This window comes from Saccharomyces mikatae (genome assembly GCF_947241705.1).
Source record: "Saccharomyces mikatae IFO 1815 strain IFO1815 genome assembly, chromosome: 7".
NCBI classification, from domain to species: Eukaryota; Fungi; Ascomycota; class Saccharomycetes; order Saccharomycetales; family Saccharomycetaceae; genus Saccharomyces; species Saccharomyces mikatae.
Window position 1 is genome coordinate 106,993 of NC_079262.1, and position 19,308 is coordinate 126,300.

At 37.0% G+C, this 19,308-nt stretch overlaps 5 protein-coding genes and 2 non-coding genes across 7 annotated transcripts; 3 read left to right on the plus strand and 4 right to left on the minus strand.

The window, feature by feature from the left end:
• Positions 1-308: 308 nt before the first annotated feature.
• Positions 309-5,270, minus strand: CHC1 (clathrin heavy chain; the record flags this gene model as incomplete). Its single annotated transcript, XM_056222518.1, has 1 exon — positions 309-5,270. One exon carries the CDS (start codon positions 5,268-5,270, stop codon positions 309-311), a length of 4,962 nt encoding a protein of 1,653 aa, XP_056082201.1.
• A 664-nt stretch (positions 5,271-5,934) lies between these two features.
• Positions 5,935-8,184, plus strand: POX1 (acyl-CoA oxidase; the record flags this gene model as incomplete). Its single annotated transcript, XM_056222519.1, has 1 exon — positions 5,935-8,184. The coding sequence occupies one exon, from the start codon at positions 5,935-5,937 to the stop codon at positions 8,182-8,184; it is 2,250 nt and encodes a 749-aa protein (XP_056082202.1).
• Positions 8,185-8,431: 247 nt separating this feature from the next.
• Positions 8,432-8,503, minus strand: Smki_7.trna2H. Its single transcript has one exon. It is a non-coding gene; the product is annotated as a tRNA-His (tRNA).
• A 1,434-nt stretch (positions 8,504-9,937) lies between these two features.
• On the minus strand, positions 9,938-12,190 carry KEX1 (serine-type carboxypeptidase; the record flags this gene model as incomplete). Its single annotated transcript, XM_056222521.1, has 1 exon — positions 9,938-12,190. The coding sequence occupies one exon, from the start codon at positions 12,188-12,190 to the stop codon at positions 9,938-9,940; it is 2,253 nt and encodes a 750-aa protein (XP_056082203.1).
• A 928-nt stretch (positions 12,191-13,118) lies between these two features.
• Smki_7.trna3K lies at positions 13,119-13,214 on the plus strand. The gene is made up of 2 exons: positions 13,119-13,155; positions 13,179-13,214. It is a non-coding gene; the product is annotated as a tRNA-Lys (tRNA).
• A 788-nt stretch (positions 13,215-14,002) lies between these two features.
• ARO8 (bifunctional 2-aminoadipate transaminase/aromatic-amino-acid:2-oxoglutarate transaminase) lies at positions 14,003-15,505 on the plus strand (the record flags this gene model as incomplete). Its single annotated transcript, XM_056222522.1, has 1 exon — positions 14,003-15,505. The coding sequence occupies one exon, from the start codon at positions 14,003-14,005 to the stop codon at positions 15,503-15,505; it is 1,503 nt and encodes a 500-aa protein (XP_056082204.1).
• A 237-nt stretch (positions 15,506-15,742) lies between these two features.
• MCM6 (MCM DNA helicase complex subunit MCM6) lies at positions 15,743-18,811 on the minus strand (the record flags this gene model as incomplete). Its single annotated transcript, XM_056222523.1, has 1 exon — positions 15,743-18,811. One exon carries the CDS (start codon positions 18,809-18,811, stop codon positions 15,743-15,745), a length of 3,069 nt encoding a protein of 1,022 aa, XP_056082205.1.
• Positions 18,812-19,308: the final 497 nt, after the last annotated feature.

Sequence of the window (19,308 nt, forward strand, 5' to 3'; positions counted from 1 at the left end):
AAGCCATGATGTTTACAAAATAAAAGATTTTTTATCAAAGTTGAACACAAGTTGATATAGCAGTATATATGTTGAAACAAATGGTTATAGTCCCTCTATTTATTGCTTGTATCTATTATTTGTAGTTTACAATTTTAATGTTTGGAAATATTTTCAAAAACAATAATAGAAATATAAAATTCATAAGGTCTTTACTTTTTTTTAGTATTTTGAAATCCCCTCAGATAATCAAAAGTTCTTAAAATAAAGCAATGACAGTAAGAAACGATATATATAGCACAACAAGCGGTGTTATTTTATCAAAATTTTCAGAATCCGGTGGGTTGTATATTCATTGTACTGTTCATCAGCATCAAAGGTTGCCCATCCCTTGCTTCTTCATTAGATCCAGACTTCTCGGCCAAATCTTCAGTAATTTTTCTAATAGAATCGTTTTGCTCTTTCTTTACAGAAATTTCATATGGTTTGATGTAGTCTTCCAAAGAGTTCATCCATGATATTTCCAAAATAAAGTCAAATCTCACTAAGTTGTAGGCAGCATATAGCAATGCAACAAAAGCTTCTCTGTTACCAGTTTCAACAAAATAGGTAATTAGATCTTCCACAACTCTTGAATCCTGAGAGATAGCTGCTGTTTCAATAGCATCTTTCCAGAGTTTTTCTTCTTTCAAAATTGAAAGACTTTTTGCCCACTTCTTATTCCTACGGTATAACAATGCCGCTATTTTCTTGAAGAAAATTAACTTGTGAGATTCTAAACGAGATGCCAAGCCCAATTGGTCGAATTTGTCGTATGAATCAACAGCATTTTGCAAAGCCTTGTAGTCTTCTTCTTCAATCATTAGATCGTGGTAAGCCTGGTTGACGACCGAGTTATTCTTTGGCAAAACATTGATTAAGAAAGGTTTGATTAAAGGTAGGTTATCTGATTTAGAAAAAATCTTTACAGTTCTTGGAATGTCCAGCCGTGGAGTCAATGCAGTCAAAAGGTCAACTAACAATGATGGGTGAAACTTGACGTAAAAATTGATAGCCTTGTAGTAAATTTCTAAGTTAGAAACTTTAATAATGACTTCCTTGAAATAAGCGTGATCTAAGTCCTTAGTTGATTTTTCGATCAAAGTTAGGGCAGCATTGTCCCATTCATCGTAGTGAGCGTACAAAAATACCAGTTCTGACCAGAGGTGGGCTTGCTCTACCGCTCTAATAACCTTTGGGATATTCAACCTGGACCAGAAGAGCTTCAAGTGTTCGAAGGTCTTGTCAGGTTCATATTTGGAATACAAAATCGCTAACTCAGTAAACATACCCATGTGAGCTCTTTCTAAACCTAAACCGGCTTCAAACAGTGATATTAATTCCTCGAAGTAGCCGTTAGATTCGTATCTTTCTACAAGTTCATCTAACTCCTCGGCATGAACAATCAAGTTCAGCCCACAAATTTGAGCTAATTTGAACTCTTTCTTTTCAATGCAAGCGTCGTTAACCAGTTTCCAAACTTTGATGTTTGAGGCTTTTCTAGCAGTATCTACAGCAGCTTGATAATCGTCCAAGTAAACCAATGTAGAAGCAAGTTTTGAGTAGTTAGAAACAGCGGAGTAACACAATCTGGCTGCTTTATACTCTTCATTTTCAAACAGCTTATCACCAACGTGATCCAAGTTTGCGACATTGGAACCTGCCAACAAGTTTTCAATTTCATGAATTTTATTTAGTTCAGCGTACGCCAAGATCAAAGCGCCGTCGATCTTTGGTTCTTTCAAAGTCTTCCTAGCCATTAGTAAATATGGGATTAACTCTTCTTGTTTACCAGCTTGTTCGGCAATATCAATCACATTCTCATAATTGGAAGGATCTTCTGCTTTGATATATGACTCAATAGCATCAGGAATTCTTAATCCGTCCAACTGGGCAGTACCAATTTGAGACCATAGTTCAGGGGTATTGATTTTATCAGCATAAACCGCAGCTCTATCTAAAGACATGATGTCTTCAATTAAAACCTTCAAAGCTTTACTGTACATCTCATGTTTATCATAGATTTCGAAAGCTTCCTCCTTAAGATCATGCTCAATGCATAATGGAGCGATCTCGTCGGCGTCATAGTTATCTAATTTTTCAATATAGCTTGAAACCTTAGTAGGCTCATATTTAATGGCGGACAATAACAATAGGCCTTGTAAGGCAACATTTTCGTTGAAAGGAGAAGGTTCCAGTATGATTTTTTCCAACAACTCAATTAGCTCCAGTTTCAAGCCATTAGTCATGAATGCTTGTACAGTTAAAGAAACAGGTTCAGGATCGGTAAGCTCAGGAATGCCGACGGAAATGACAGAATCAATCAATTGTCTCCTATGAATATTTTCCGGATCTAAAACTTTGTTCCATAAGTCTAGATCAGAACGTTCTAACAAGTACCTGGCCTGGTATTTGTACATACTGTTTTCATTAGTGATTCTAATTAAGTCGTCATCATTTTTACCCTTTTCATAAGCGATATATGCAAGGTATGGATCTCTCTTTTCACAGTAATGACCAACATCAAGAGTATCATATTGGTCATTCTCCTTCAAAAACTTTTCAGGAGAATTATTGGAATCAATATAAATTTTAGCCAATGCATTGTAGACGGCTTGATCTTGGATACCTTGACTCAAACTTTGTTCCAAGAAAGGCAGCAATATTTTTAGTCTATTTCTCTTTTCAACTTCAGTGGTCAATTCATTGATAGGTACTTGACCTAAAACAGATTGCAGTAAAGTCTGGATAAATTTTTGGTCACAGTCCATATCTAACAAGGCACCAACAACTTGCGCAGTCTTGGAAGGGTTAACTTGCTGGACATAAGTCTCAATGAATTTTAAATTCTGTGATTTGTACAAAAACAAAATCATTTCATGAACAAAATCGAAACGGTCGCAAACTATGACCAAAGGTAATTGGTCCTCTAAATTAGCATCTTTTAGGAAATTTTTGACTCTTTCTGGATCATACACATTGTTATCCTTAACAATTCTCTCAATTTCTCTGTATTGTTTCATTTTAGCAGCGGCTTCGATGTACTTGTAAACGACATCTTTATCTTCGGTTAAATTAACCAAAGATGCTAAATAGTAGTATAGACCCTCCGTGGCATTGTAGTCTTCAAATAATTTGATTAAAGTAGAGGAACCAATTAAGTCAGAGAATTTAGTGGCCACCTGTACAACAGTTTGGATATTAGCCTGCATGTTGTTATCCATCAAGGCTTTTAAGCAGGCTAAAGACTGTTCAACGTTCAACTTGCCAAAATATCCAACCAACCAATCGATGGGCAAAGCGTTAGTGTGAACAACGCATCTTTTAATATCCTTGATATCTGTGTAATTTTCCAAGGCTCTTTGGAATAGCCCCGCCTTCTCGGATAATGAAGCGATGGTTGGCTTATCATAATGAGAAAAGATATTGTTTCCTAAGATCGCATCAGCAACTTGAGGTGCGTGCAGTAGATTAACTTCAAGAACACGAGTTTGCAAATGACCTTGGTCTGGGGTATCTCCCTTCAAGGCGTCCAACAATAGAGATGTACCTTGTTGAATATGGTTTTGAGAGAAAAATAGATCAGCGATTTTTTCTATGTCAATTTGAGAGGCAGTTTCTGGATTTTGCAATAGAGATACTGCGAACTCAGAAGCTCTATCTGGTGATGATCGAATCAGAGAAGAAATCAACACTAAAAAGTTGGGTTGATATCCAACCTTCTGGCAGTATGGAATTATTTTTTCAAACTGTTGCAGTTCTGCCAGGCAGGAAACAACTTTTGCATGAGCGCTTGCTCTTAAGTAACAAGCTAATGCCAAGGTTGTGTCGAATGGCTTAACGATGTCGCCGAGTTCTTCCGAGCATTCTAGTTTATCTTCCTTTAACCATTTTTCGAACAATTGCTTTCTGTCTTGTTGTAGAACTGGTCTAGCCAATTCAATAGTTTCCTCTTTGTTTAATTTTCCCTTATCCAGTAACGTTGAAAAATACAACAGGATAGGAGAAATAGCACCTGGAGGAGCTTGAATGTTTTTCAACCTGTTGATGGTATTTTGGTTTCTCAAAGAAGTAGAAGAAGCTGCAACTTTAGCTGCATTTTGATAATCATTTTGCAACAATAACGATTCAAACTGCTTTTGAAATAAATCATCTGCACCGGGCAAACCACCTCTTGTAGCGACAGTTAAAGCTAGTGCAACGTTAGATAATTTGTTTAAGATGTATGGAACGATTTGAGAGGTAGAAATCTCAACTGCCAAGACTTGACCTTTCTTGTTAATGCATGCAATACCATTGTCGTGATTGTAGGAAGCTGCAGTAAATACAGACTCTGCAGTAATTCTATTAACAAATAAATTCGTACCGGTTTCCAATTCGTACAAGTGGATGAAACCATATTTTGTTAATAGGTAAATTATGCCGTATTTTTCAGACACTTGAACAGCGATAGGGAAATCATTCGTTGCATCTGGCGGAAAGAAGATATCGGTAGTCTTTTTCTGATATTGAGATGGCAACGAAGCATCATGGTCAATCTCGATCATCCTTAATTCGCCAGCACCTGTTGTGGCATTTCTGTTACCGGTAACGAAAACTTGTACTGGGGTTGTGCCATTGCCCTCCAGCAATATATTAGTGAAGATGGCAACATGGCCTTCGATAGCTTGCGAGATGTTACGTTGCTTGGAGAATAATTGAATTCTACCCGCAATGCGGCCATTTTCTTGTAAGATACCAACGACAGCGAACCAATCAAGGTTCTTATTAGCCACAAAATTAATGATCTGTGTATTGTTCAAGTTGGCATGTCTCGTGGTAAGTAATTGGGGCTTAGCATTTACGTTACCATCAAAGACATTCGAAGTCAGTATGGATCTTGCTGTGACAAAACCCAAAGTGCTTTCGCTCAACCATCTCCAAAAAATAACGGGCTCGTCTAAAGTAAAAGATTTTAACTTGCTCTTAGTCTCCAAATTGAATATTTGTACGATAGTGCCGTTTGCTCTGACGGAAATAACCATCTGAGAAGGATGCATGATAGCAGAATCACCGCCCATATTCTTCCTTGTCACTTCATTTCCTTTAGTCAAATCCACGATTGCCACAGAGTTTGTACCGTCCTTAGTTTCTCTGACAGTGACGAAATGGTCACTCTCGAAGGTGGTTGACCTGAAGTCAAGGAATTGAGGGGAAATTCCTAAAGACGTTAGATCGACTAATTCAGTAAATTCAATGGGTAGGTCACTCATTAATTAGAGTTTTCGTGATTAATATTATTTTTAGAGTTGTATTCCTTCTTTGTCTCTCAACTCCAATCAGAATAGTCGAGCTTTTAATTAGGTTTTTTAATAATTCAGTCAAGAGTTCTCCTTATTTCTGGAGATTCCTTCAGTTTCATTTTTCGGTTTTCTTGATTTTCTTTGTTTTTGTTCTTAGCGACGAAAAGTGTAAAATCTCGATCAAAAAAAGGGGTAGGGTAATAAAAATAGCCCTATATTCTATTACTTAAAATAAAATTCATACTTCTTTTTTTTATTTTAAACCTAATCCTTTCTGGCGCTAAACCTGACACATTTATAACCCTGGATTTACGGTTTTACTGCATTAAACTCCGGAAATAAAGAAAGTCGGTCATTAGCGGCTAATTGCCGTTGGGGTAAAACACTCTAAAGTAAGTATTCAAGCGTAAGTTGTTATACAAACTAAATCGTTCTTCTTATATTGGAGTGAGAAACGGTAGTTTTTGAAAGTGCAATCGTTCTGCGGTAAACATTATTTAAACAGCGTGAATAAGCCTGAAAGTTTTCTTTATTGGAATCATTCTTATTACTCTCGCTCCCTTTTCTTGAGTATACAAACAGCTGACATATACAGATAACACAAAAAGAACAAATAAAGTAACTACTACCATAAATGACAAGACGTACTACTATAGACCCTGATTCAGTGGTTTTGAATCCTCAGAAGTTTATTCAGAAGGAAAGATCGGACTCTAAGGTAAAGGTTGATCAAATCAACACTTTTTTAGAGTCTTCCCCTGAGAGAAGGAAATTGACACACACCTTAATAGACCAGATAGTGAATGATCCGGTGTTGAAGACAGATACTGATTACTATGATGCTACAAAATTGCAAGAGAGAGAAATCACTGCGAAAAAAATTGCTAGACTTGCTAGTTATATGGAGCATGATATTAAGACCGTCCGCAAGCACTTCCGCAACACTGATCTAATGGAAAATTTACAGGCAAATGATCCGGATAAGGCTGAACCTTTGACAAACCAGGACGTGTCTATATTTGATAAGAGGTTGTCGCTGGTAGCGAATATCGATCCTCAATTGGGTACTCGTGTGGGTGTGCACTTGGGACTCTTTGGTAACTGCATCAAAGGCAATGGTACTGACGAGCAAATTCGGTACTGGTTACAAGAAAGAGGTGCAATCTTGATGAAAGGTATATATGGCTGTTTTGCAATGACTGAACTAGGACATGGTTCCAATGTTGCTCAGTTGCAGACAAGAGCGGTGTATAATGAGCAGAATGATAGTTTTATTATTGATACGCCTGACCTGACGGCCACCAAATGGTGGATTGGTGGTGCTGCTCATTCTGCCACCCACGCTACGGTATATGCTAGGTTGATTGTTGAAGGTAAGGACTACGGTGTGAAAACGTTTGTTGTTCCTCTGAGAGACCCTTCAAATTTCCAATTGTTATCTGGAGTTTCAATAGGTGATATTGGGGCAAAGATGGGTCGTGATGGTATTGATAATGGTTGGATTCAATTCAGGAACGTAGTTATTCCCAGAGAATTTATGCTAAGTCGATTTACTAAAGTTATTCGCTCACCAGATGGTTCAGTCACTGTTAAGACCGAACCACAATTAGATCAGATTTCAGGTTATAGTGCGTTACTAAGTGGGAGAGTTAACATGGTCATGGATTCATTTAGGTTTGGTTCGAAGTTTGCCACTATTGCAGTGCGTTACGCAGTGGGTCGTCAGCAATTTGCACCTAAAAAAGGATTGTCCGAAACGCAATTGATTGACTATCCCCTTCATCAATATCGTGTTTTACCGCAATTATGTGTTCCGTATTTGGTATCCCCTGTAGCTTTTAAATTAATGGACAATTACTATTCCACTTTGGACGAGTTATACAAAGCGTCCTCATCTGTGGACAAATCTGCTCTAGTTACTGTCAGTAAGAAACTGAAGAATTTGTTCATTGATAGTGCTAGCTTGAAAGCCACAAATACATGGCTCATTGCTACCTTGATTGACGAATTGAGACAAACATGCGGAGGACATGGATATTCTCAATATAATGGATTTGGTAAAGGTTATGACGACTGGGTGGTTCAGTGTACATGGGAAGGTGATAACAACGTCTTATCTTTAACTTCAGCAAAATCAATATTGAAAAAATTCGTTGATTCCGCTACCAAGGGCAAATTTGACAACGCTCTAGATATAGATTCTTTCTCTTACTTGAAACCTGAGTACTTGGGATCCGTAATTTCTGGTGGAACGAAAAGTGGTTTGAAAGAGCTAGGTGATTACACCGAAATTTGGTCTATTACTTTGGTTAAACTATTGGCACATATTGGTACCTTAATTGAAAAATCAAGAAGTATTGATACCGTCTCCAAGCTCTTAGTTTTAGTGTCCAAATTTCATGCTTTGCGTTGTATGTTGAAAACCTATTATGAAAAGTTAAATTCTTTAGGTGATTCTCACATCACTGATGAAATTACTAAGGAATCCTTGTGGAATGTTTACAAGTTATTTTCGTTGTACTTTATTGACAAGCATTCAGGAGAATTCCAGCAATTTAAGATTTTTACACCCGATCAAATCTCGAAAGTTGTGCAACCACAATTATTGTCTCTCTTACCAATTGTGAGAAAAGATTGTATAAGTTTGACTGATTCTTTTGAACTTCCTGATGCAATGTTAAATGCTCCTATCGGTTACTTCGATGGTGATATCTATCACAACTACTTCAACGAGGTTTGCCGCAATAATCCAGTGGAAGCAGATGGAGCAGGTAAACCTTCCTATCATGAACTGTTGAGTAGCATGCTTGGTAGAGGGTTCGAATTCGATCAAAAGCTAGGTGGTGCAGCCAATGCTGAAACTTTATCAAAATTGAACAAATGAGCAGAGTGGTCATGTTCTTCTTTAAAGCCTTTGCTTTGTAACCATTTTTCGAATTCATTAACATGGCCAATTTCTAAAACAATAAGGGAACTAGAAAAATTCTAAGGAAAAGCCATCCTATATGCATACCATTTTTTTCTCAATCCAACTACATATTTTAGTAATAATCTCATAATTATGACATATCAACGATCTAACTACAGTACTAGCCTTATCGGCAATGATAAGGCTAATTGGCAAAAATTAATGCCATCTCCTAGAATCGAACCAGGGTTTCATCGGCCACAACGATGTGTACTAACCACTATACTAAGATGGCAAAGAACTGTTGGGAAGTTATCAACTTTGATAACTATATAGCCTACTTTAGTTGTAACGACTATGTTGCAGTTGTTTAGTTAGTTTTGAGATAATAGTGGAGTTTGATGTAATTGTTGGGATTCCATTTTGTTGGAATAAGTGATTACCACTATACATTTATTCATATAAATTGTTGTAGTTGATGACGAACATTCTTTAACATGATACTAATGATGTTGAGTAAATTAATACTAACATTCTTATGGTGATACCAATTTAAATGGAGTAGGGAAATTCTAATTATAGAATTTCCTGCACTAATAAGATAAAGATCTATTAATTGTCCAGAACTTAGTATATAAGAAGATGAGTTAACACTAAATTCTTATCATCAACACTCTGATTTATGTCTGAACCTTTTGGTTTAATACACCCAATCAGCGTGTGTTTTATATACCTCTCTTATATAATTAAGAAGGAACGACTATTCTTAATTATTACAACTTACTACACTACTAATTATCAACACATTTTTTATAAGGCAATAATATTAAGTATGTAGATATACTAGAAGTTCTCCTCAGAGATTTAGGAATCCATAAAAGGGAATCTGCAATTCTACACAATTCTATAAACATTATTATCATCGTTTTATATGTTGTTATTCATTTATCCTATTACATTATCGATCCTTGCGTTTCAGCTTCCACTAATTTAGATGACTATTTCTCATCATTTGCGTCATCTTCTAACACCGTATATGATAATATACTAGTAGTATGACTACTAGTTGATACACGATAGTTGATTTTCATTCCAACAATAAGGATTGATAATGTAATAGGACAATGAATGATAAAGAACAAAACAAGAGAATATATATATATAACTATGTAGAATTACCGATTTCCCTGTTTCTCATGATTTCTATCTCTATATACGTAAATATCAAGTTCATCTTGCGATTAATAGATCTTTAACTTTACTGCTCCCACATTATCACGTAGTCACATATCATTCTTCACCTTGAAACATTAATGACGTGTTCCTTCTGATGGCTTCAGAAGATCACTGATTGGTTATTTATGAAGAATAATAGGTCACTATTCCAACAATAATACTAGTATATAGTCATATACGGTGGTAGTTGACAGAATTGGTTTCAATAATATTGCCACTAAAAAGGAAAAAGAGCCCATTATTTTTGCTATGTTAGGTTAATGTCTCAAACTATTATATAAAAGTGACTGTAGCACTGCCTCTATATTTAAAATATCACTTCTCTAGAAGAATTGGTAAACTATATGTATATGTTTATGTGTCAAAATCATTGTGAAGGTCGAAACTTAAAAAAAGTGTTACGTGATGTCTTTGTCCAGCAATCGCGAAGAGTTTAACTATATAAGTCATTGCCATTTCCGTCCTTTTACGATGTGAGCTTTAATTCGTTAACTCAAAAATCAGTCATCTCGAAAGAGTCATCAATTTCAGTACTCGGAAGACTAGTATATTTCTTTTTATTTTTACTCTTCGTTTTGGAACTTGAATCATTGGACTTACTATTTGCAGGTACTCTGCCTTCTAACTGCTCATCATGTTCTAAGTCATCCTCCACTCCAAATCCTCTCTCCAAGTCATCTGCCCACGAAACAGTCTTATTGGGACTATCATGTTGTCTGTTATTTGGATTAACTAGAATTGTGTGATGCGCTTTTCTCCTCGCTCTTCTATCATACAAGTACACTCCAATAACAACCACCAAGAATGCTACGATAGTAACTACCACGGCTTTATGTTTGTACATTGAAATTTCCTCTGCAAACTCTTCTACTTGTTCTTCTTGTTGTTCATATTCTTGAGTTTTGTGCCTGCTATCTTCGAGGCCTTGGTTATTGTGTTTTTCATCGTCGTCATCCTCGTCATCCTCGTGATCGTCATCTTCCTCGTGATCGTCATCTTCCTCGTGATCGTCATCTTCCTCGTGATCGTCATCTTCCTCGTGATCGTCATCTTCCTCGTGATCGTCGTCTTCCCCATGATCGTCGTCTTCCCCATGATCGCCGTCTTCATTACTACCTTCATCAATTTTACCATCTTTTTCTTTTTCTTCTTCTTTCTGCACTTCTTGTTCACCTTGAATATTTTCTTTTGATTCAGCATTGTTTTCAGTAGAACCATCCTCACCACCATTGTCGTCAGTGGTAATCATAACATTTTTTCCATCAATATCAGATATCATAACATTGTTCAAATAAATGTCAACAATACCTCTGCTCACTAAACTTTTATCAGAGGGTACCATGTGGGAAGCGTTATAGACACTAATAAATGTCAACCTTCTGTCATACTTCACGTATCCGCTAAATACATTGTTCTCATCTGTGCTATTCATTTTATGGATCCAATCGAATAAGACGGCATTGTCGCTGAACCCCTTTGATCCATCCCATTGTAAACCCTTTATGGTATCTAAAACACCCTTGTTATTGCAAATCAAATCTTTGTCACCATTGAACAAGACAATTTCGATGCCACTTTCAAGTAATTTCGGTAATAAGTGGACGGATGGCTTTGAAGTAGGGTTGGATAATTTTTTTCCAACATCATTAGTACATTCATCCCAATGGTCAATTTTATCAGAATCAAGATGCAGTGAATCAATAACACCGGGGGTACTGAAGAATTTTTTGACATAAGAAATATCCTCTGGCCAATTCATACCACATGATGGATACCTATCTCTTAAATCGATGTTGTACATATTCAGACAGTCCGTACTTCCTTTCTGTGATGATTCCTTTGTATAAAGCAACAAACTGTTGAGAATATTTTCACACTCTTGATACGAAAACTGGTTTACTCCATCTGTAGGAGCGGAGTTTATTAAATTCTGACAATTTTCGTGTGCCTTAGTTAAACGTTTGAAGTTAGGATTAGTTTCATCGATCAGTTTGTTCTCCATAGCAAACGGAAGGTATGATAGAGACTGTGTATTGGGGTCAATCCAACCGTTACCAATCAATAGCGCTTTCAAGTTATAAGTATTACCATCAATCTTTGAGAATTTGTTATGATTTAAAATGGCGTTGGCAAAGAATGGTATATATTGCCCAGCGTAACTTTCACCCGAAATTATGATTTCTCTTGTGAGATCATCAGGGAAAATTTTGAAGTAATTTTCGAGGAAATCCATAAAGTGTTTAGTCACAATTTCTAGGTCTTCATCGAATTTGCTTGTGTCGACAGCACCTTTTCTTTCTTCGACAGAAAATCCGGTACCGAAAGGTTGATCGATAAACAAAAGGTCACCTTTAGATATCCAGGACCCTTCATTTAGATAAAGTCTGCCATCTGAGTTTACCCTAAAAGGGCCAGATTCGACTAAAGCGCCATCCATGGAAGAGCAACCGGGGCCACCGTTTAGCCAAATGATTAAAGGACGATCGATGCTAGCATTAGAATCGTTATTTGCAAATTTCCAAAAAAAATACTGCAGGTTGGAGTCATCCTGTTCACTTGCATCTTCGGAACGTAACGGAATATGGCCAGCATGCATTTGTGGAATTTTTGAAGGGTCGTCCAACTCAGATAACCCTGGCAATAACTCATAAGCCACTTTGTAGTCCTCAGATGACGGAAGGGATGATGAGATTTTTATTAAAGCAAAAATGGCGAGCCATCTCGTAAACCACATATGGTAAAACATCTATCCTGATCTTTATAGATACTTTTTTCTATAACCAGGGCACGTTTGAAAGATATCTCTCAAGCGGTTAATACCTGGAATATAATGTGAGAAATAACTTCTCTCGATGTTTACTGCTTTATCAGGAAGGTTTTTTTTTTTCTAGTATTCGCTTCCGGTTTCTGGTAAACATGCTTACATATTTATTAGTGACAAAATCTGAAAATTAGAGCTGAAAAGGTCGCAATTTGTTTGTTTACAAAGTAACCTATTTCTAAAATGATTGAAACCAGGAATCAACTATCCATCAATAGCGGAGTAATATGACAACAGCATTTTTCATTTTGCTGAAATATATCATACTCTTAGTTATGGAGTAGGTGACTTGCCTCTATTCACGGAAGTTACGATGTTTAAAAACAGAAAGCACACTTCGTATGCTAAAATATAGACAAATTTTGAGATAATTGCTGAGATTCTATTGTTGGTAAAGGCAATATTATTTGGCATATAGAATATACTAGAAGTTCTCCTCGAGTATATAGGAATCCAATAAATGGAACTCGTAACTCTACATAATTCTGTTGTAATATAAATCAACTATCATCTACTAACTAGTATTCATACTACTAGTATATTATCATATAGGGTGTTAGAAGATGACGCAAATGATGAGAAACAATCATCTAAATTAGTGGAAGCTGAAACGCAAGGATTGATAATGTAATAGGATAAATGAATAACAACACATAAAACGATGAGATAATAGAGGAGAACTTCTAGTATATTCTACATATCTAATATTATTGCCTTTATCAACATTGGAACCCCAGCAATCATCTCAAAATTCACCCAAATCTCTCTTATGACAATTAATTTGAACAGATATTTGATTTTCTTTACCCTTTGTTAAGTTAGGTGTGTTTCTTCGGAGCCCTCGAAGAACTCATCCTTGTTAGCTCAGTTGGTAGAGCGTTCGGCTTTTAAGCGCTTTTGCTTAAGCAAGGATACCGAAATGTCAGGGGTTCGACCCCCCTATGAGGAGTTCTTTATTTTTTTTCACTTGAAATAAGTTGAATACTAACATTCTTATGATGATACTACCAACTTAATTGGAGTAGACAAGTTTTAATAATAGAATTTCCTGCACTAATAAGATAAAGATCTAATAGTTGACCAGAACTTAGTATATAAAAAGATGGATTATCACCCAAATCTTATCATTAATGTCCTGAACTATGCCTGAACCTTTTGGTGTAATATAACCAATCAGCGTGTGTTTTATATACCTCTCTTATAGAGATTAAGAAGGAACGACTTATTCTTAATTATTACAACGTACTAGACAACTAATTATCAACACTTTTCTCGTTCAACTTCAAACCAATAATAATCTTGTATATTATTCAAGAGTTTCCTGATTAGATTGAGAATGACTGACATCCTTAATCTAATCTGAAATTTTGACTTAGTAATTGCCTATCCATAAGGCATTGGCAATTGCATTGGAATAATGAAATGTATCCGGGTTACCCTCTAAATCACCATTTCTTTCTTTTATCACATTTTTCATTCTGGACTTTTTCACTTTCTCGAGGTTTTAATCTATGACTAATCATTGTAAATAAATTTAAAATTCGGAAAAAAAAATTTGTCTTCTAATCTTCTTCCCATATCTTAGGCACCTTCTTACATCTTTACAAATATATATTTGGTTTAGTTACGCATTTGGAAGGTACTTCTTTATTTCATTTTTTCTTACATTCAACCAAGTATAGCTAAATTTTTTATAATTGGTACAGACAGTCAATAAGACAGCGGATCATTACTATCATGACTTTGCCAGAATCGAAAGACTTTTCTTATTTGTTTTCGGATGAAACCAACGCACGTAAGCCATCTCCATTGAAGACGTGTATCCATCTTTTCCATGATCCTAACATCATCTTTTTGGGCGGGGGCCTGCCATTGAAGGATTATTTCCCATGGGACAATCTATCTGTCGATTCACCAAAGCCTCCCTTTCCTTACGGTATTGGCGCCCCAATTGATGAGCAGAATTCCATAAAATACACGGTAAAAAAGGATTACCCAGATGGAAATTCCAATTCTCATAACGATATTCCATTGTCAAGGGCTTTACAATATGGACACAGCGGTGGTCAGCCTGAACTTTTAGATTTCCTTAGAGAACATACTAAGATTATACATGACCTGAAATACAAAGATTGGGATGTTTTTGCCACTGCAGGTAACACTAATGCTTGGGAATCGACTTTAAGACTCTTTTGTAACAGGGGCGATGTCATCTTGGCGGAAGCGCATTCCTTTTCATCTTCGTTAGCTTCCGCAGAAGCTCAAGGTGTGATTACGTTCCCCGTGCCAATTGATGCTGATGGTATTATTCCTGAAAAATTGGCTAAAATCATGGACAACTGGACACCCAATGCTCCAAAACCAAAACTATTATACACTATCCCAACCGGACAAAATCCAACTGGTACCTCTATAGCTAATCATAGAAAGGAGGCAATTTACAAGATCGCACAAAAGCACGACTTCCTAATTGTGGAAGATGAGCCTTATTATTTCTTGCAGATGAATCCTTACATCAAAGATTTGAAAGAGAGAGAAAAGGCACAAAATTGTCCTAAACAAGATCATGATGAATTTTTGAAGTCCTTGGCGAACACTTTTCTTTCCTTGGATACAGAAGGTCGTGTTATTAGAATGGATTCATTCTCGAAAGTTTTGGCTCCGGGGACAAGATTGGGTTGGATCACAGGTTCATCTAGGATCTTGAAACATTACTTGAGTTTACATGAAATGACCGTTCAATCACCAGCGGGTTTCACACAAGTTCTCGTCAGTTCTACGCTCTCCAGATGGGGTCAGAAGGGTTATTTAGATTGGCTACTTGGCCTACGTCACGAATACACATTAAAACGTGATTGTGCCATTGATGCCCTTTACAAATACCTGCCACAATGTGATGCCTTTGTCATTAACCCACCAATTGCAGGCATGTTCTTTACTGTGAATATTGATGCTTCTACTCACCCTGAATTTAGTACAAAATACAACTCAGATCCTTACCAGTTAGAGCAGAGTATTTACCATAAAGTGGTTGAACGCGGGGTTTTAGTGGTGCCTGGCTCCTGGTTTAAGAGTGAGGGTGAAACGGAACCTCCTCAACCTGCTGAATCTAAAGAAGTCAGTAATCCAAACGTAATCTTCTTCAGAGGTACTTATGCCGCCGTTTCTCCCGAGAAGTTAACAGAGGGTATAAAAAGATTGGGTGATACTTTATACGAGGAATTTGGTATTGCCAAATAGACAAATAAAAATATCAAAAGAATACGTATCAAGATTTAAAATTAGATGTAGACATTTGTGTGTAGTATTTTAATTTCTAAGATTTTTTTTTTTGGAAGTTCGCATGAAGGAACTAAATATAATACTATTCTTCTCATTAAGAATACCGATGCATATATAAGAATACAGACAAAAAAAAAAATACAAAATGGAAAGGATATGAAAGCAAGCTATGTGATAATATGAAAGTGTACTAGCTTACACAGAGTCTTGTGGTTCTAATTGATCCAAAACTTCACAATTTGGATGAATGACGTAAACAACTTTGCTTTCATTTTCGACATGCTCCATTTCTCTTAAATTGTGTCTGGTACCACGAATCTCCATTAAAATTCTATCTTTGACTAACCTTTTTATAACTTTAAACGCTAACTTCCTCTCTTCCCAGTATTCTGCCAGTGAGCCTAAATCGTTTTCTTTCTGTAACAAGTACCAATCGACTATGTCAACAGCTGTTAATTCTTCTGCACCTTCTCTGTCAACTTCTGCAATCTTTCTAACAATCATATTCATCATTGACACGTACTTGTCATAAGTTACTGTTGTTTTCTTTTTCTCGGCTGAAGCTGGAGGGCTCGTAGCTTCGGTTTGCCCCATTCCTATTTCTACTGGTGGTTCGCTGATTGTCCTACCAGCTCCTATATCAGCATCGTTGTCACCATTGCCGTTATCGTTATCATTATTTCCAGACTCGGTGCGACTTTGGCTTTCTATATTGTCAAATTCTTCGTCCATTTCCACATCATCCACATCAACACGAATAATGCTTTGCCTCAAAAGATCATAAGCTTCTGCGATAAACGATGGAGTAATCTCATCGACGCAATTGGCCCTAGCAATGGCTTCTGATAATCTAATCATACTTTCAAGCTGTCTAACGGTGATTCTATAACTCGATCTGCTGAATCCCTGAGCATCATCCTTTCTTAGTTCCTTATACTTCTCAACCAAGTATGACCGGGCTTCTTTAGTTAAAATTGGTTTGAAAGTACGTGCATATTTGATATACCGACGCAATTGATCAGCACTAAATGGCGGCTCAATGGCTTCATCTCTTTTCATGTGTAAGTCAACAATATGGGCTGCCAATTCCGTATCAATTTTTTCGTTACAATCATCAAGAATAACAAAAAATAAATCGAATCTCGACATGATCGGTGCCGTCATGTTAAGGTTACCCCTTAGTGATAACTTTCTATTATACCTTCCACCTACTGGATTTGCGGCCGCTAAAATTGAAGTTCTAGCATTTAAGGTAGCATGAATGCCAGCTTTGGCGATAGAAATGGTTTGTTGTTCCATAGCTTCATGAATTGCAACTTGATCTGAAATATCCATTTTATCAAATTCATCAATACAACATATACCATTATCGGCAAGCATTAAAGCACCTGCCTCAATAGTATAGTCACCTCCCTCCTCATCTCTCACAACCGCAGCTGTCAAACCTGCAGCTGATGACGCCTTACCGGAAGTATAAACTGATCTTGGCGCAAACCCCACCACATATTTAAGAAACTGAGATTTAGAAGTAGAAGGATCACCGACAACACAAATGTTGATGTCACCTCTCAACTTGATACCTTCAACTGTACTTTTATGAACGCCACCAAGCATCTGGAGTAGAATACCCTTCTTTACAGATTCATGACCAAAAACTGCAGGGGCAATGGACCTAACCAATTTATCGTAGATATGCTCATCTTTCACCATTTCCTTCAACTCATTAATTTCGTCGGAACTCAAACTGTTTAGAAATACTTCTTGATCTCTTTCATTGTCTTGATACACATTGTTAGCTTGCAAGTTAGCGGCCATCTGTAGTTCAGTTCCTCGGTTATCGGAATTGGTATCATGATTACTTGCACCGATATTTGAGCCAATACTTATCACATGACATGCCAAGAAACTAATCTTATACGTCAAATCACGAACACCAAGGGAACGTAAGCCCGTAACACCGCTATTTAAGCCTTCAGTAGTCTTCGAAATACCTCTGGTATCTAATGTTGAACTTGGCTTCACACCTGGAAGCCCCAGTTGTGTAACATCCGGTACTACAATTTCTACACCAGTAAATTTACAGCGATCACCAGGCTTGGCTCTTTCGACGCTGTCACCTCGAAGAATGACGTCCAATGTACGTGGCATTGAACCTGTGGGTATTTCGTTGGCATTTTCTTGAATCCTGACTTTTTGCCAATCAAGAAACCTTGATCTTGAAACATTTAAAGTCCAAAAGGCCCTGTTTTCACATGATGGGTTGGGACAAAATGTCGGTTCAGTGTATTTGAAAGACTGTTCTACATTATCGACCATAGCACGGCACATATCACATGTGAAACTTGCCTTATATAATTCGGGGCGGACTTCAGACGTTCTGGTTACTGTCCCCGATATACTCAATAATGTGCCTATTTTTTCAGATCTTATATCACGAATCCTGTGAACTGTTGGTAAATTAAAGAAACTAATTTGGAAAACACGTTCCGTTTGTTCAGGAGATGTAGAAGTTGCTATAGACCTCGTTGCCATGGCAGATGTCCCGTTTCCTGGTGCGACAGATGACCCAGAATCCCTTGGTAAACTTGAGCCATTCATATCATCATCCCCTAGTTGTTCAGCGTTTCCTTCGACCTCATCACCCCCAGATCTGTTCAAGGAGTCGCTTGTGTTTAACAATTCAGGTGCATATTTTCTTACTACTCTTCTTAATCCCTTTTGTAAGAAAGGCAAAAATCTATAATACTGCTCGGAAATAGCCGTAGCTAGGGCACCATTCTCTCTCATAGATAAATGTTGGTAGTCAATGTAAATGGTGTTTAAGTCATATATTTTCATAAATTCAATTTGTGCCCTATAAACTTTCTCGATTTCACCAGTATCCGTAGATGGAACAGAAAAATCTTCCAAAAACTGTTCGAAAGCTTCGCGAACTTTTTCACCGGTAACGTCATCAACTTTCTTGACGTGATTCAAAGCTCTACTTCTGAAGTTTCTAGTAGGTTCATTTTCCTCTACATCATTAGTTGCGGAACCATCGGTATGTAACCTTTGAGAACTGAACTGAGTGGAATCGTTAATAAAAGGACCTGCTTGTGAATTAGTGGTATGCGGCTGGGATGAACTTGGAAAATGCAACCTTGAGCCTATTTGTGAGTCGAGACCGCTACTACTTCCAAACCCAGCACCTATTGACGATGGGGGCGGAGAGGAGTTGGAAGGTCTATTGCTACTTGGTGTGTCTGCTGGAAAGGGGGATGACATTGTACAAACTTGTCCTGGCCTCTAGAAAGTGTATATTCTGTCTACGAGTAGGCAAAGTATACACCTTTTGAGTATGAAACTCAATGCAGATCACTTAAATTGGAAATATTTCGTTATTATTGTAGATTAAAGAACGAAAAAGAAAAAAAAGACAACAGCTACAAGATGCGCTTTTAGGCGCTTTTCCTAAAAGGGAAGTTTAACAGACGAACCTAGATGGCAGTAAAAATATGCCAAAAACCGAAGGAAAACAAATACACAAACGTTACTGGCAAATTATCTAGTTTCTGTCCTTTGACAATGGTTTCTTATACCTAGTCTGCATGCTAACAATGAAATAATGTGTATTTTTTCGTGGATTCTTGTTGTAATATAAATCAACTATCGGCTATCAAGTAGTAGTCATACTACTAGTATATTATCATATACGGTGTTAGAAGATGACGCAAATGATGAGAAATAGTCATCTAAATTAGTGGAAGCTGAAACGCAAGAAT